A 17,339-nucleotide genomic window follows, 5' to 3' on the forward strand; every position below is an offset into this window, starting at 1 on the left:
AGGAAAAGTCTTCTCTGGCAGTGCTCGTCCTCTCCCGCTCGGCAGCCCCCTTGGCATCCCCACGGCCGCCTCCGCCCGGGACCGAGCAGGAGGGCGCAGTCCGAGTCCGAGCGGCCCCCGGGGCGGGCCGGGCTGCGGCCGCGGGGCTCGCTCCCTTCCCTCGCCGCTCTCGCTCCCCGCCGCAGCCTCAGAGCCGCGGCCTCGCCGAGCCTCGGCGCAGCGGGCGGGCGCGATCCCGGCCGGCGGCGGCCGCCCTCGGCGGCGGCGGCTGCGGAGCATCCAGCGGGGCGGCGGCGGCTGCCGGGCTCAGGGCGCGGGGGAGCGGCGGTGCGGAGCCGTCGCCGCTCTCGGTGCTGCCGTTCCTGCTCCTGCTGCTGCTGCTGGTGCTGCTGCTGGTGCTGCTCCTGCTGCTGGTGCTGCTGATGCTGCTGCTGCTGGTGCTGCCGCTGTCCGGCCCGGAGCTCCCGGGGGAGCCGGCGGGGGGGGCAGCGGCGGCGCCGGTGGCAGCGTCCCGGTGCCCGCCGCCGCCTCCCCGGCCCCGCGGTGCCGCCTCCCGGCCGCGGCTCCCGGTGACAGCCGCCGCTCCGCCGCGGGCCGCCCGGCCGCTCGCTGCACTTGCCGCTCCGCGCTCGCTGCCTCCTCCCGCGGCTCCGCGCTCCCCCTTTTTTAAGCGCAAACAATCGCTACTTCTGTTTCCTACGGACACCAAGCCGGTTTCTCTCTCTCTCGCTCTCTCTCTCCTCTCTCTCTTTTTTTTTTTTTTTCCTTCCCCCCCCCCCTCCCTTTTTTTTTTTTTTTTTTTAACCTCATCAGCTTTTTTTGAAAAGAAAAAAAATTTGAGCGCTTTTTGAGTTGAAACACCCGCCCACATTTTAACGGCAGAGATTTAAGGAGGCGCTGCCGAGATGCGGCCGGCCGGGCAGGAAGGCCCTGCAGCCAGCACCGCCCGCCCCTCGCCCGGCCCCGGCCGCGGCCCCGCCGCCGTTCCCGGCCCCGAGCGGCCATAGCGGGCAGGTCGCTGGTGGCAGCACCGCTGAGGCCTAAGGGGACGGGAACCCGGGGAGGGGGGAGCGGAGGAATTAAATACACGGGGGGGGGGCTCGGCCCCGGGAGGCGCCGCGCTGCCTCCCGCCGCCACCTGCCCGCGGGCACGGCCCCGCTCGGAGCCCCCCCCCCCCCCTACACCCCAGCAGCGACCCCCGGGGTCCTGTCCCCGCAGCCAAGGTCGAGGATGGAGGAGGGTCAATGCCAAGTTGTCTCGGCGCCCGAGGAGCGTTTTCGGTGCTGTTGATTGATTCGAAAGTGCCATTTTGAGGGGGAGCCGCGCACGGCCGCCGAGGAGCCGCGGGGGACTCGGTGTGCCTGCAGAAGGGGACGGTCCGGGGATGTCGGTGCCGTCCCGGCCAGCGGCGTTTTGTGCCTTGTGCTGCTTTCATTGCTGAATTGCTTTCAGTTTCAGGCAGCCCCGGGGAGGCTGAAGTCTGCACGAGTTCACCCTGCCAGAGGTAAGAGGCAGCGGCGCGGCTCCCCGGCGAGCACACGGAGCCGAGCCGCCGCGGGGGCGATCCGCCCGGCTGCTGCCCGTGGGGACACCAGGGACAAGTCGCCAGGGAGGGGAACACGCATGAAACAGCCCGGGGGGCTCCGCGACAGCTTCCACAGTCGCATGTGGCGATTGCTGCGTGGCGTTGGGCTCGGCCGGCCGCTGACAGCCCGCGGGGACAGCGCGCATCCAGGGCCTGGGTGGCGATGATCGCCCTGCTGCAGGCACCAGCCGCTCCCCGGGGCTCTGCCGGCGGCCCGGCAGTGCCAGGGGGTCACAGCAGCGATGATATTTGTGCCTCCGGCTCCGCTTTAACCTCCGCTTGCTTGCCGCTTCGCGATTTTCCTGCGCCGATTCCCCGGGCCGCTCTTGCTTGCGGGAATAGGAAGGGGGAAAGTAGCGAGCTGCCTCCAGGAGAAGCAGGGCAAGCAGCTGGGCTCCGAGTGTCAGCTGGCCCCCGGCACCGCTCCCACAAAAAGGGGAAAATTAAAGCGTTTTTAAGGGCCTTATCACGATAATTCTCGGTCACAAGTAATAGCGCAAATAGTTTTGTAAACAAAGATAGGAATTATATTTTTTCCCTAGAGATAACTCCAGAAATATATGCGTATAAATAACACCTATATATTAATTGTTTTTCTGCACGAAGGAGGAATCAATACGCAAAACTTAGAGTTTGCAATCAGGCGGCTGTTAATAGACTTATCTCAGGACTAATCGGTGCCTAAAATTCCCAGTTTTGGTGGTGTTACCTACTGCTGATTTACTGCAGAATCGGACCTGCGGGTCTTACAACAGTCTCCTACTAATTGTTTTGATTTACAGTTAAAAAAGAAAGCCCCCATCTCCTGGTAATCACGTCACACAGCAAAAATAATTAAGTAAACTGTAGCTGGGATGCTGCAGGCCTTCTGCAAGTAAAATTGCCCAGCCAGAAAATGCTGTCAAACCTCCTCCACAGTAGGGGCTTCAAACACCTTTCAAAAACCTTTGCAGAAAGAAGTGTGTTCATTGTAATCATTTCCTTTTGACGGTGGTAAAGGTACTCCCTGTAAAACAGAACGAGCTGCCCTGATCGGCACCAAAATCGGCAGCAAAAAACCCTTCTGGAAGGCGACTTTGTCGCTGCAGTGCCTAAACTTTCAGAGTGTCAGGCACTGTAACCAGCCTGACACTCGCCAGAGGAACAACCGTAGGGCTGAGCAGAGCGAGGAGCTGTGAGAAGAATAGAAACTTTCATTGTGACTTTCACGTGAACTTCCTGTGATGCGGGACACGTTGAGCTTTTCACCTTTTCTTCTCACTCTGGATCAAACCCTTCCTGTTGTGATCTAATATAGATACCATTATTTAAAATATTACCGTAATAGATGTGAGCACTGTGTAACTTATCTTGACAGCACACCTATAGCTTACATCCATGCCAGGAATTAACTGGCTTTAATCCAATTTCTAAAACTTGCTTTTCAGCCTTTATTATAGTTACTCTCTAGTAATGTGTGGGTGGATTTGTTTGTAATTTAGCCTTGGCTGTCACTGGCATTGCACCATACCTTGTACCTATTACAGAACTGTATGTAACATCAAACTGAACAAAAGCAGGTGTGAAGGCAATTATTTTATTTTATCATCCCTATATTCGGCGGTGGGGAGCTCGAATTGTTAAGCTAACATCGACAAGTAATAAAAAAGAAAAAAAAAAACACCTTTTGGGAAACCTTGCCAACATAAATTGAAGCAGGAACACGATAAAAATATAATATTTATCTGATACTCTGGCTTTGCATCCTAAGTGGCGTTTTAGTAGGGCTTTAATCCACCTTGAAATTCTGCACGGTTATGCAGCCGCAAGACAGACACCGAGTGCGTCCTGAAGATGCCTGTCCCCAGCAGCGCTCAGCAGCAGGCTTTAAACAATTCCTCACCTAGAGGAGCTCCTCCTGGGAAGGCGGACAGTCCTGCAGGTAGGGTGAAACATCTGCACTCGCTGCCCGGGGCTGGCACACGGTGTGCGCTGGCTCGTCCTCCCCGAGTCCCGCTCCTCTGCCCTGCTGGGTTGTGCCGAGCCGTGCGGCGGTGCCGTCCTTTCCCCCGCAGTTCTCCCTTTGATTTAGTCGGCAGACCGAAAAACTGGTGTGTTATCTCGCCGATGCGAACAGAGAAATAAATAAACAAACAAATAAACACAGAACCGTGATTCCTCACACTGGGAGAGAGCCTTCTTTCTAAGACATTATTACCACGGCGGAGCTCTGCTGGCTCTCACGGGTCGGAGAGGGGCGTGAGGGGCGTGTGACCCGGGCTGGCCGCGACACGGGCGGGGACAACCAGCAAACCCTGGGCAATTGGGGAAATTTGGGGGACAATGAGCACACTCCGGGCAATTAGCACATCGCTGCTGGTGTTTCACGCCAGGGCTGGCTGGGGGGCGGCTGGACGGCTCCAGGCTGCGCCAAACCCTTCCCGCAGCCCCCCCCGGGCACCTCACGGGGCGAGGCACGGCCGGGCCGCCTCAGGGCCCCCCCCCCCCGAGGGCCGCTCGGGCTCCCCGCGCTCGCAGGGCCCCGTTAGGCCGCAGGCGGCGGCGCAGCCCCCCCCCGGCTCCCCCCGCCCGCCCCTCACCCCCGTGAGGGCCGGGCCGGGCCCTCCGCGGGGGCCTAGGGACGGCCGGGCCGGGCCGGGCTCCCCATGCGCGCTCCCGCGCCCTCCTCCCTTCAGCGGGGCCGCGCGGCGGCGGCGGCGGGGGCGCGCGTGAGGCCGGGAAGGCGCCGCCTCCTCCCCTCCCCTCCCCTCCCCTCCCCCCTCCTCTGCTCCTCCTCCTCCTCCCCTCGCACAGCGCTTGACAGGAGCGCGGTCACGTGGCGGCCGCAAAGCGCCGCTTTGCGACCTCGATGACAGGCAAAGTGTGCGACAGGCGCGGGGGGGGCGCCGCCGCCTCCTCCTCCTCCTCCTCCTCCTCCTCCTCCTCCTCCTCCTCCTCCCGCCGTGCCCGGGCCGGCCGCTGAGCGAGGCAGCGCAGCCTTCCTCCCCTCCTCTCTCCTCCTCCTCCTCCTCTCCTCCTCCCAGGCCCGGGATCCCGAGCGGCGCCCCCATGAGCCCCTAGCCCCCCCCCCCCCCCCCCAGCCCCGTGCAGCGCGGAGGGAGCCGGGCAGCGGGCGGCCGCCATGGCGTCCAACACGGACCGCGAGATGATCCTGGCGGACTTCCAGGTAGGCGCCTCACGGCCCGCACCGGGCCCTCTCCTCGGGCTCGGGGGGAAAAGGGGCGGCGAACCCGCAAAATGTCTCCCCCTCGGAACAAAAACACCTATTTATTTATTTTATTTTTTTAATTTATTTCATTCTGGGTGTTGTTTTGTTGTTTTTCGCTGCCCCCCACCCCGCCCCGGGGGAAGCTGTGGCAGCGCCGGGTGAGTCACCTGCGGCCGGGCACTCACCCTGGGGCTGCGGCGGCGGAAAACTCTCCCCAGCCCACCCAGCGCCCTGCTGCTGTAGGCTGAAAGTGCGTGTCCCTGCCAGGTGTCTGCCTGTCACCTTCCTCCTGCCCCGCAAAGCCGGGGTAATTGAACTTCAAACTCCTCAATCGTATTTTTTAAGGCTTTCTCTAAGTGATGGCTGCTGTTTGTTCAGAGGCCTGGTCAATCTCTTCGCTGTATCGCTTCTTACCATGGCCTGCCTTCTCTCTCTATATATATTTTTATCTCCAAGTAAGCAAACAAGTGGAAGATACCTGAATTAGTAATGGGAGAGCCAAAAGCAGCTTGTAAAGATGCTGGTTTCTATCTGAACATCGTTTTAATATTGTTTCTCAGTCCATATATCCTCCTTAAGCTTTGTCTGTTTGCAGTGATCAGTCCGTTGTGGCTCCATTCTTGGGTCACGTTGTAGAACCGGTGTCTGTACATGCCGCTTGTTACAGAAGCATCTCTCATCTGTTAGCTGGGAAACCAGCTTATTCCGTTTTAAAAAGAAAAAAAGAAAAGTTATCCCCTCGCTCTGTGTGCACACGTGTTTAACAAGGATGTTTCTTTGGAATTACAGGTGGTGTGACCGTAGTGTACATTACATAATTCCTCTTTTGCGAAAGGTATCAGATATCTTCCTGACGTAACGTGTGGAGTTCCCAGTTTCCCAGTTGATAACAGGGGAATGTTTTCACTTCTTGTACCTAAATACGTTACACTCACTTACTTAAACATTCGGTGACTGTTTCTGTAGCTGTCCTTCATTTTGCTGCGCTTGGAGATATTTTTGTGTGTGTAAGGAGTAATGGCCCTATTTTAAGGATGGGTTTTCAAACTTCTTCCAGTACCAATTCCTTGCATAAAAGGAGACTGGGACCCCGTTTCTGCATCTGTACTAGTGGAGACAGACTTCTGTGGAATCCCATGTTACCAGCTAGAACAGGTTTGCATTCTGGAAGCCTAGACAATGATTCAGTTAGTAGCTGGTAAATTTCACAAGACTTTTAAATATGGTTTTCAATCTGTATCACCTTTCCAAGTTTTCAGTGGCAATGTTATTTTGCAATTCTGCAGCATTTTTCTGCTTGGATTTTGAAACCAGTTAATAAAGGTATAAGAGTAACTGCAGTGTTTGATACCATGAAGACAAGTAAGTATTATTGCAAGCCTTCAGAGTGGCAGTGGAGTTGCAGAAATCATTTGTAGATTGAGGATGACATAATGCACCCGACACCCAGGAAGTACTTTACTGTGTAATAATGCTTCTGTAAAAAAAAAAAAAACAAGATGAAGAAGCTTTATTTTTTTTCCTTTCCCCTTTACTTTGCCTCTCTTATTTCTGCCATCAACTTTGTTTTTGTTTCACTTCTTTTTTTTTTTTTTTTTAATAATTCTTAAGCTTCTCCCTGACTTTGAAATACTGAATGTCAATTGTCATGCTCTAAGCCTTTAGATTAGTAAAGGATAATGCCAGTCATTATTACGCCACATATGTTTAAGCTGTTAAAAATGGTGAAGGATTTGAGGTATTTCAAATACATGATGGAATTCACAACTCGTTCACTACAATTTTAAAATGGAAAATAAAATGTGCGAAGTATTTCTTCATGGTTCTGTCTTTTGTGTTTTCTGTACCTTTTAATAAATATATTTATTAGAGTTATATTGCCATCTTCTATATTTGTGTGAGGTATCTTGTTGAAGAATGGTGCATATATTGAAAACTTTAAAAACAATTTTATCTGGTTCTGTGCAGCTGATCTTTGAGTGAAACTGGGAGGGAAACTTCATCAACATTTCACACTCACCTGTCCCAAGTCCCTTTTAGGAGGGATAGAGCAGTGGGCTTTGAACTTTAAAACATGAAAGGCGTTTCCCTCCCCATAATTTTTTTGTCAATGAAGTAATAATTACACTAATGTTTGATGCTTTTGGCAGGCATTCATGAGCTTATTTTATGTCTTTCAAAATCATTAGGGATGCTTCCATTAGTTTCAACTAGAGCAGGAGCTTGTATCGTGTTTTTTTTTTTTTTTTTTTTTTTTCCCCCATTTAACTCAGGTTGCTGTAACAGGCTACTTCTGAGATACTAGAGAGTGTACTTAAGTACATAAAACATTTATATGTATAGACATACATTGAATAATTTTACAGAACACTTTAACTACAGGGTAAAGCGCCATAGATGATCTAACAAAATATTTTTTCAAATGTGTCTTTAAAAACTCAAGCCTGAACTGTATGGTTCATAATTATTTTCTTACACTCTTTTTTTAAAATAAGATTACTTTATGCTACCTGGAGAGTACAAGGCATGTATACATGCACATAGGCTGTATAACCAACCTGTTTAACTTTTCCATCTCAGGTCCTCACTTAGGAAAGATTACACGTGGGTAATCTGATTGGTTTTCAGTGGAAGTAGCTAAGTAGTGGAGTTAAACACACAAACAAGTTTTAGTTGTCTTACTTAAATGCAATTCAGAATTTCTCCACAAAGTGTCATTGGCATGTAGGAAAAATTCCACAGAAGGAAGAAAAAAAAATCACTAGCTTGTGTTTGTATTCTTTGACGAGGTAATTGTGTTTGAATTGGTAAAAGAGAGATGCTGCAGCATGCCTTGAATTCCATGAGAAATAAGGGAATATAATTTCTACATTTTAAAAATCTCTGTTCTTCTTCCACTTGTGTTTAATTGCAAGATGTTCTGTTTTTTCCATTAGGATGCCCAGGTAGTCACGTTACAAATGTATTCATAATCGATGAGGTTTGGGGTTTGAAGAGAATTATTCTCTGCTGTGTTAGCCAATGTTTCATTGTAAAGAGGGAAAAAAAATTGCAACGTCAGTTGCAGTTGTGAACTCAGTTGCAAACGTCAGTTGCGCTGAACTTAGTTAAATGGGTGTAGTTGAACTGTTCAGGAATGATTTTGAGTATTGGCAGGAGTGTCACGTGTAGACACTTACGTGTACTTGCACCTGAATTTTAGTTTTGACAGCTTCCTTTAGGATGGGGGCTAAAGGTAACAAAAATATCCTTTTGTCAGGGTGAATTATATCCACGTATAGGACCACTTTAGTCGTACAACGTGATTCTCTTCAAACTAAGTCCTAAACGTAGAGTTGGCTGAAGGATTAACATTTTTCATTGACCAAGTAAATAAGTGGTTCAAGTTTTGGTCTGGGTTGGAAGGCCAAGATTTGGTCTGAGTTGGTGTGGAATGATAAAACTCAAAATTCCTTGCTTTCACTGATACAACAGGTATTCAATAGTTTTCTTCTGTCTTCCATCTATATTCATCGTGAAACAGTTGTGTTATTTTTCTTTTCAAAATTAACTTAAAGCACACCAGGCAATAGAGTGCTTTGGTATGATTCACACACACATATACATAAAGACGTTTTTTTCAAGATTCACCTTTGTGTCATTTTTTCTTCATAAAAACAGGGGTTTGTGGGAGGAGCGAGGGGGAATTGGGAAGGAAGAAAATCCTTGCCAGAAAGGTGAGAAAGCATGCAAGATAATCCATGTTTAAAGTTATCAAATCGGTTGTTACACTGATAGATCAGCCTATGGGGTTTTATTTTTCTATATATTATTTATGCATTTCTATGGTTTAACCATAATTCAGGCTACCCATTTCCTTCTGGAATGGTCAAACTAAAGAAACTGCAGAATCTTTATCGCTTGGAAGTTAACGCAGAGCTGTTCAGTAACTGACAGGATGTGTTTCTGAAGGTTCTTTTTTGTGTGGTTATGAAAAACATCAATTTGCTTTGGCCCTGGCTAAGATTATCTGTGTTATGCACACAGTTTTCACTATCTAATGGTAAATATGCAGAACTGACGGGTGTCTTCATTTTTTTTTTTTTTTTTTGAGGGTGCTGAGGGAGCTTTGCTTTCTGTTACTTGGTAGTTAATGTCAGCATGGAAATTTGGTGGGTGAGGAGGCAGGTGGGTGCAAGAACAGCTTCAAGTCGGGACACTCAACGAGGACCTTAGGACACTATAGCATATTGAAATTTATACCTGTGATGCCTCACGTTTTACATCTTCATTACTATTTTATTTAATCATTATTATTTTTTTTGGTCCCATCTTATAATTTTGAGCATTACAGAGTCAGTAGCAGCATTGGAACCGGTAGTTGGACCTCTTGGTTTGCAACACAGTTGGTTTTGTTTGCTCCAAGTGGCCTTAGGGTCAAGAGCCATGATGAAAGCATGCTGCGTGTTTACTGCGCTTTAGCTTGGTTAGTTTGATTGTCACTGTCTGCTACCAAGGCCATTGCTTATATTAATTCGTTCTTTGTGTGTTTCTGAAGATTCAACAGTTTAATTTCTTTAGATGCTTCTAGAATCAGCTGTAAGCCCAAAGCTTTGTTCCTAGTTTTGTTCTTACTTGTCAGCTCTCTGGCCTTTAAGCAGGAGGTAAAGTGGATTCCAGAGCCACAAATAAGAAATGGGAGTAAGCATGATGTCCATTTAGAAACACAATAACTCAAATATTTCCACTGATAGCCGTTGATGGAAAAGCCTGCTGATTTCCCTTACACAAGGACAGATATTTAATTAGAAATACTCTCCGACATTTATGGGGAGGAAAGAGGATACTATGATTTGTGTACATTACAGCCGTGCTGTAGGAACCTAAATAATTTACCGCTGGAGCACTGATTCATCTTCAGAAAGAGGCTTATGCAGTTCTTTTCATTCAATTACCTTGAAAAGAGTTCACATCATAGTAGTCATGTCACTGTTTCCATCAGCCTATTCACATAGGTATTTGGGTTAGTAGGTCACTGAAACAGATCGAGAGGTGATAGCTGTAGGATCCTTTTTCAAATGCCATGACAAATAACAGGAGATATAATAAGGAAATTATCAATGATCTCTACTCCTAGGAATGTGTTTTTATTGAAAGAAAATGAGAGTTATTTGGCAAATAGAAATTAAAACATGTGGCTAGTATTCCTTGGTACACAAGGATCACTTGCAGTAAACACATCTATTGAGTCAATGTTTTTGTGTGAAAGGGGGTGTGGAAAAAGGATGAAGATGTGAGCGAGGTGCTACAAGTCGTAAGGGGTCCTGAGAATCTCCTGTCTTAAGAGTATCACATTGGTGCAGAAAGTCTGAAAAAACAATGTCTCCCCCTCTCTTTGCTCAGTTCTCATGGTTCAGCTACCATTGCACGCCTGGTTTTCATGCCTTGTCCTCCTAGGAACAGGAGTTAATAGTTTATTAAAGGACCTCCATGGCATTTTTGAATAGAATTTCCTATTTTTCTAGTAAGTGGCTATGTTTGTGTGTTTGTGTGGCAGCCATTAGGTGAGTCCTTTCTTTTAACTGCTGTAGGAACCAGAAGCAGCCTGGGTAAACACCTAACATTTTATTTGTCCCTCGTCATTAGGATGAAAGGAAACGACATGCTTACTGGCTGGATTGATAGCTACTAATTAAGCCCATTTTTTAGAGTTGACTAGATAATACGCAGTTGTTAAAAACAACTCAGAGAGGAAAGCAAGGCCCTAATGTATGGATTAGATGTTAGTTGGCCTATCAAAGCAGTCCTGTACTGGTCCTCTGGGTCTGACTGGTTGAGCAGCTCTTTGTTCTGTGGGAGGAGGCACGCTTTCAAAAGATATTTCAATAAAACTGAAGTTCTTAAGACGTTTTGAAACCAGAACAGAGTACAGCAGCCCCTCTGAGGTATTTTGTATAGGTTTCACATTTTACCTGTTGCAGGAACCAGTTTGTAATGACAAGAACTCTGAAACTGAGTCATCTCTGTTTTTTTCTTTAAAGGTCAGGTTGTTTGTGTGAGCAAATATCAAAGGTGCCGTATCGGCTCCGATCGAAGACCCAGCTTGCCGAGTGTCTTATCTGCAGCAGTGGCTGGTGGCTGATCTGTAGGAAAGAGCTGTAAGAAACAGGATTTGAATGGATTTACTCCATCCTCGTTTCTGAAAGTCAGCAATTTAAGAGCTTGATGATGGAATTTATTGTAAGACTTCTGGAAATAAACTGTGTCGGTTTGAGTTAGGGTTGAGTTCTTCAACTGACTGAGCTCTTTGGGGACCTCTGAGCAGTTCTATGATACATGAGTTTGCTTTATAGAAGCTGTGTTCACTTTTCCTTGGTATGTCATTATATATATTCATGTATATACAAATTCTGTTCTACATACTCTACTGTTCCTCGTGCTACAGAAGGCAAAGTTGTCTGAACAGTAGAAATCTTCACCCTTTCTGGTTTTCCCCCCTAATAAAATTCACCAAAAATCTGTTGTCCACACTTTAGGATTGGAGGGTTGATTTAGCATTTAAAGCTGACTGACTTAAAAGAACAGTCTGCTATAAATAAATTCGTATTCGTAAGTTACATTAAAATTTTGGAGACTATTTTCTGGTCTTGGCCATTTGTTCTGTGTGTCTCTACTGATGCTTCAGAGTGAGAGTTCTCTGTAAAGAGAAGCTTTGCTGCAGGATGGTCCCCAGGTTTCTCTTTAGTGAGTATGAGCAGACAGAACTCATTTAGCTTTTCCAATATGTCCTTACCTTCCATGCATACTTCAGTATCTTCATCCTTTGATCCCAGTGACCTGCTGGCAGTCTTCCCTGCCCTGATGCTTTTAAAAGCTTATGTAATTTTGTCTTTAGATAAATGTTTTTTTTCGTGATCTTTGTTGGCTTGCGTTGTAGTATGACATGTGCTTTGCTAGGATTTGAATGTTCTTCTATTTTCCGATTTTGGATGCCATTGCCAGGTTTGACAAATAGGCCCATTCCTTGTAGTCCTGTACCAAAAAAAAAAAAAGTGAAAAGTTGAGTAAAGCATCTATTATATATAAATATATAGGAGTTAGTGTTCTTTCTTTGTTCTTTCTTTATCTAGAAAATGGGTAACCCAGTAACCCAGGGTGTTTGTCTGCCCCCTGATTACCTGTTTTATTTTCTAATGTGCTAATGGACAATACACAATGGACAGTAAGAGCAAAATTTTTGTGAGTCCACAAATCTTGGGCTTCTTACCTTCACTGAGATGCTTTTGCAGATTAAGCAAGCACAGAAAACTTGTGATAATCCAAGCTGAAGCATTTTGTAGTTGGATAGTAGTTGAAGAGAATGGAGGCTGTCTTTAGTCCTCAGAAAAGACAGCCGGTTTTAGTAGTCCAGAGCACTAATGAACGGGTGCTGACTTTTGTTTTGGTTTGGTTTTTAATTCAGTTTGAGCCCTGCTCTTTGTGTGTAACGCAGGGAACATGTGGCTTAAATGCTGAAGTGTTAGCGTGGGGCTCGGGGGGCTGGGGTTCATGTCTTGGCTCAGCTCGTGGTCTTCCCAGGGATGTGCCTTCGTGGTATTCTGGAAGCAGAATTTGTTCCAGAGTCTCCAGAGCCTTCAGAGCCTGCTGGAGACCATTTGAAAGTGGTTAGCGTGGTGCCAAGTTCTGCTCAGAAGTGGTTGGAGCTTCACACTACCAGCTCAGACTTTGTACCCCGCTGGCTTTGTTCAGAAGGCCTGCAGTCATCGCAGCGCCTGGGCAAAGTTCACTCTTGCCTGCTTGGTAACCAATAGTGGAAAAGTCTTGTGTGACCTTCAGAAATACCTTTCTTTTTTTTGTGTTCCCCCCCATGCCTTCTGTAGAAAGGGGCTAGTGATCCTGTGCTGTAGGGTTTTGTTTGCCGTGGTGCTCAAACAATCCAAGGAGGAACCTTGTGAACAGGTGGGGGTGCGAGTAGAAATGCATTGGGCAAAACTTCAGCCCGGTGTGTGTGCCTAAACCCTTTCTAGATTTCTAATGCTGGTAAGTGTTTTAGTTTGCTTTTGCTAAACGAGCAGCTGGCGACTCTGCTTGTTTTTACCAGATGGTCTCCAGAGGTATGTAAAAACAGAGAGGCATGCTCATCGCTTCATTTCGATACTTGTAGTAGGCACCTTTCAGTTTTTGTCTCAGTCGATGTGCCTGGATGTTTTACAAATGTTTGTCTAAGCCAAAAAGAAGTAAAAGTTGCTTTAATAACCACAGGTGACTCATAGTAGGAGCAGCCTGACTTCGGCAGGGTTGGTGCGAGGTCAGAGCGCCGGGGCATGCCGCAGAGGGGCTCGGGGGCTTTGGAGTGGCAGCCTGGGGAGAGGGGCTGGTGGGGCCGTGGGGTGAGAGGTGCCCAGGAACCAAAACATCTCCGTGGTGTGCGGCTGAATCTCTTTACAGGCCAGAAGGGCGTTAATGTGGAGCCTGGATCTGTGTTACGGCACTACAGCCTTCGCTTGGCTGAGCGTCTTGGTTTAGGCTCACCTGTTCAGGGAGCCGTGCTGTGTGCTGATGCAGGTGCTTTGATGTAGTTACCGCTGTGACAGCGCCTGTGTGGATTTTCAAGAGAAGTTTCTCACTTTCTGGTTATGCCATAGGTGAATTACCGTCCTGAAGCTTTATGGGTTTGGGCAGACGTCTAGCACACACTGTGTTGGAGAGGGAAGTACGCAAGGAGGTGGTGAAGAAGGACATTGCCTATGTTTCGGGTGCTACTAGGGGCTGCTCCGAGGTTTCCTTAGCTGCTGGAGATGCCAAAGGGTGAAGGCTTGCCTTCTCAGGTGATACCACCCATTGAATCTTGTGCCTTAAGGTAGTTTTTTCTCTGACATCGTAGTTTTGTATGAATGTTAAAAAGATGGACTGAGCTTCAGCTGCACCAAAGTGCTGATGACAGAAAGCTCTTTTCCCATTTCATCCAGCACAGGAGAGTTCGTATCAGCTGTTTCAGTATCTGAGGACTGGGCATTGGCAAGCTTAGCCTTGCTCTGAGACAGACGGGTGTGATGTTAGTGAGGAGAAAGTCTGTAGCTGACAACTGGTGTGAGTCTGCCCTGCGGGTCGGTTGTCTGAGCTTGGTGCTGTGCGGGGTACTTGGAGCTGTGGTTCCAGTGTAATCCTTTTTGTTACGTGGGCAGAGCCTGGTACCTGTGTCTGCATCTGCCCTGGGTTACCGCTGAGGATGTAGTTGGCAGAGTGTGTGTGGAGATCAGCTGGGCTCAAAGGGAGTTGCTTTTTCCAGCTAACTTGTAGCGGAGAGAACGATGCTCCATGTAATTCACTGCCATCGGTCAGCCTGATTTGAATGGCTCTGAACCCGTGGTGTGAAATGTTCGAGGCTACAGCCCAGGCTGGGTTGGGTTAGGGGTGGTTCCTTTGTGAGGGGAAAAAAAAACCATGGTTACTGTTGGTAGCCAAAGGAAATACAGAATCTGCTCAGCCAAAATGTCGAGGGAGGCAGGGCTCTGAGTCGCTGCTATCTCGCTGAGGGCCGTTTGGCTCAACCTGGCTGTCTGGATCCTTCTGACTGCCGCATTGTGCCTTGGCGAGGAGGGCAAGGGGCCACAGGTGAGCCGAGAGGAGTGAATTCTGCCTGGCTGCCAGATACCATTTGCTCCCGGCTTCTGTGCAACAGATGCCACCCGCTGCCTGTCAGGGCAACAGTAGCCCGGCTCTGTCTTGGAGGCGGCAGCAGCTGCCCGCTGCTCGCCCGGCGGCTGCAGTAACAGCCCGGCTCTCTGTGTGGGGAGCAGCAGTTGTCTCCTCCGCTTCGCCGTGCAACAACTGCCTGGATCTCTGCAGCAGGTGCAGGAGGAGCATTTTCAGCAGCAGCTGCCGCCAGATGGGGAAGTCAGCTGCAATCCTGCGATGTGGAGGTAGGCTAAAGCCTTCGCTGGTGAGGTGGGGGGGTCACGGAGGGGCTCAAAACCCAGATCCAGCTGTTACGCCTGCCGAGGTTAGGCTGCCCTGCAAGGACTTTGGAAGAGCAAGCCTTCCATCACACGTTACAGCCTTCTGTAAGCACCTCCTAGGTTTGTCTTGGGTGCCTGGAAGTCTGGCTGCCCTGCAAATTTTCTCCTGTTGAATTATGTCCTTCATGGCTACTTTACTTTTTAATGGTGATTAAGGTTGCTTTAAATTTACAAATTGGACCCCTAATGGATAGCTGTGAAACTTTGCCCTCAGGATAAGCGCTCTGTCAGTAACGGAGGTGGTGGTTAAGCTGTGAAGCTACCTGAGAAACATTTTGAGAAGAGCTGTGAAACTTTACTGTATGCAAATCTAAATCTGGCTGGTAGAAACCCAGACCTGGTATGGAAAAGCAGGACGCTAAGAAAGTCAATTTAACATTTGCTAGCATTATCTTCAGAGTCTGTGCTTGTGCATTCAGTGCAAACCAGGAGTTTAGTCATCATCATACTCATTTTCCTCTGAAGAATCCCAGAAGAGACTCTCAGTCTCTAGAGAAGTGCTGTAGCTGCTGTGAAGGGTAATAATGCTATCCTAGGTTGAGAGGGAATTCAGAGAGGAGGAGAAAGCATTGTTCAAACTTTTCCACCCCCTTTGTCCTTCGGATAAATTCCTTGTTTTCTTCTTGGTGTGTAAAGCTTTGCAAAACGGTAAACGTTGGAGGTTTTACCTTTACTCTGGTAGTTTAAGCTTTAAACTTTACTTGGATGATGTTCTGTCTGATGCTTGAATTAAGATTTAGTACTTTACTAGTAGGAATTTTCTTTTGAAATATTTAATGTTTTCTATTAAATAGGTCTCTTAAGAAAATAAATCTGAATTCAAAATCAGTTGAACTGAATCAAAGCAGAATTCTCAGCATCACTCCGTGTAATAACAAACGTGGTTTTGCTTCTTTGGAGCTCATACATTCCTATGTTTTGAAGGTTTTCTTATTTCTGTTCATTTTTTTCCCCACTTTGGGTAGAATTAAAGGCATAAGAAAGCAAAACCCACACTATGTATTGTAAAGAGTAAGCCCTGGGATTCTTAGTCTGGCTTCCTAAAGAAGTAAGGCAAATAGGAATATGGTATCCAGGTGTCCCTACAAATAACTTTTGAACCCAGGTACCCCTCCTAATGAAATTCTTCTAAATTTCATGAAAATAGAGCCGGACAACCTGTAAAGAAGTCCATAAAAACAAGACTTTATAAGTATGTCAGCCACAGGAAAAGCCTAAATCAGCCCTTGCAATTAGGGATGAGACACAAAACCAGAAGGAGCAAGACTTCTAGTTTTGTTGCTCACAGAACCTGATGGTTTCCTGTGTTACCTTCCTGAAGAAAAGAAAAGCAAGGGTAGGGCAGGTTGTGCTGGGACTGATCTCCGCCTCCAGAAGTCCTTGGTGACATGGCTGTCGGTGAGGACTTGCTTTGTGTGCTGCTTCCTTAGGTAAAATAAACGAGGTGCAAACCAGGTGACTTTCTTGAATTTATAATGCAGGAAAGAAACACTTTTTAAGTGTCTTATGGATGTTTAGACCAGTGATGGAACATGACTTGAGGCAGAAATTTGTACGTGAGGGTTTGTAGCGTCTGATTCAATTCTTCTTCGTGTCGAGATGTTATTCTGAAGTCACAGTCTGCTCTGAATGTGACACTAACGCGTGTTAAGGAAGATCTTAAAACCTTGGTTTTGTGGTTACGTTGAGTAGTGTTCATTCATCCATTGTCATTCAGAAATGTTTGTATTCTTTTCTATTGACAACCAGTAAAATTAGTTAATCTGGAAAGTGAAATCTTGACAATTAATTTTGAGCAGTACTAAAACTAAAGGTGATTGTAGAAATGGTACAAGGGCGTTCCACAAAACTGCTCTCCTTGCTTATTAAGAATTGTATACAGGTGTTAAAAAAAGATAACAGAAGGAGACATGCTGGTTGGAACAGCATAATGCTCTGAAAAGTCATGTAGGGTTTACAGGGCTGATAAATTGCAAATAGTGGCTTTTGGTTGCTAAGTTGGCCAGATTTTAAGTATATTTCTCTTTGCTATTGGAACCTCAGACTGTCACTTCAGCAAAAGTTCAACTGGCTTTTTTTTTTTTTTTGTTAATTTCTTTCTTTTTGTCATACATTTATTGTTGCAAACTGAGAGAAAAGTCAAGCCCGAGCATGGAAAATGTGTGACCTGATGGCTTTGTATGTTTTGGGAGGGAGGAGGTAAAAAAAAAAAAAAGGGGTTTCTTCTGTGTTCCTACCCCCCTGCCATTTTCCTCTTTTAGCACATAAAGGAAAACAGGACATCATTGCATTTGGGAAGAGTGATCTGTTTGCTGCTGCTAACTCTGTAGTGGTGCTATTAAAACATTGGTTGTTTTTTTATGTAGCTGATATAAAACTTACTTATATAAGTATAATTTTATTCAACTGTGTGGTGGAGCAGAGGGAACGCTGTTATGCTTCAGATGGTGTAAAAGTCTGAACTCATCGTTGTGCTTGAATACTGAGGACAGCTTTGATTACGATGAAAGATAAATTCCAGAAAGAAGTGTAACTGTGTCCGTTTTT

General features: G+C 47.3%; 1 protein-coding gene across 1 annotated transcript in view; it reads left to right on the top strand.

Moving 5' to 3' along the window:
* The first annotated feature begins 4,525 nt into the window (after window positions 1-4,525).
* FAF1 (Fas associated factor 1) overlaps window positions 4,526-17,339 on the top strand; it is a 158,226-nt gene continuing 145,412 nt past the window's right edge. Inside the window, exon 1 of the mRNA XM_084290700.1 lies at window positions 4,526-4,752. Within this exon, the coding sequence (XP_084146826.1) occupies window positions 4,708-4,752 (45 nt within the window). The 5' untranslated portion in view covers window positions 4,526-4,707. The remainder of the gene's footprint in view (window positions 4,753-17,339) is intronic.

Source organism: Netta rufina (genome assembly GCF_964035555.1).
Source record: "Netta rufina genome assembly, chromosome: 8".
Classification (NCBI taxonomy): domain Eukaryota; kingdom Metazoa; phylum Chordata; class Aves; order Anseriformes; family Anatidae; genus Netta; species Netta rufina.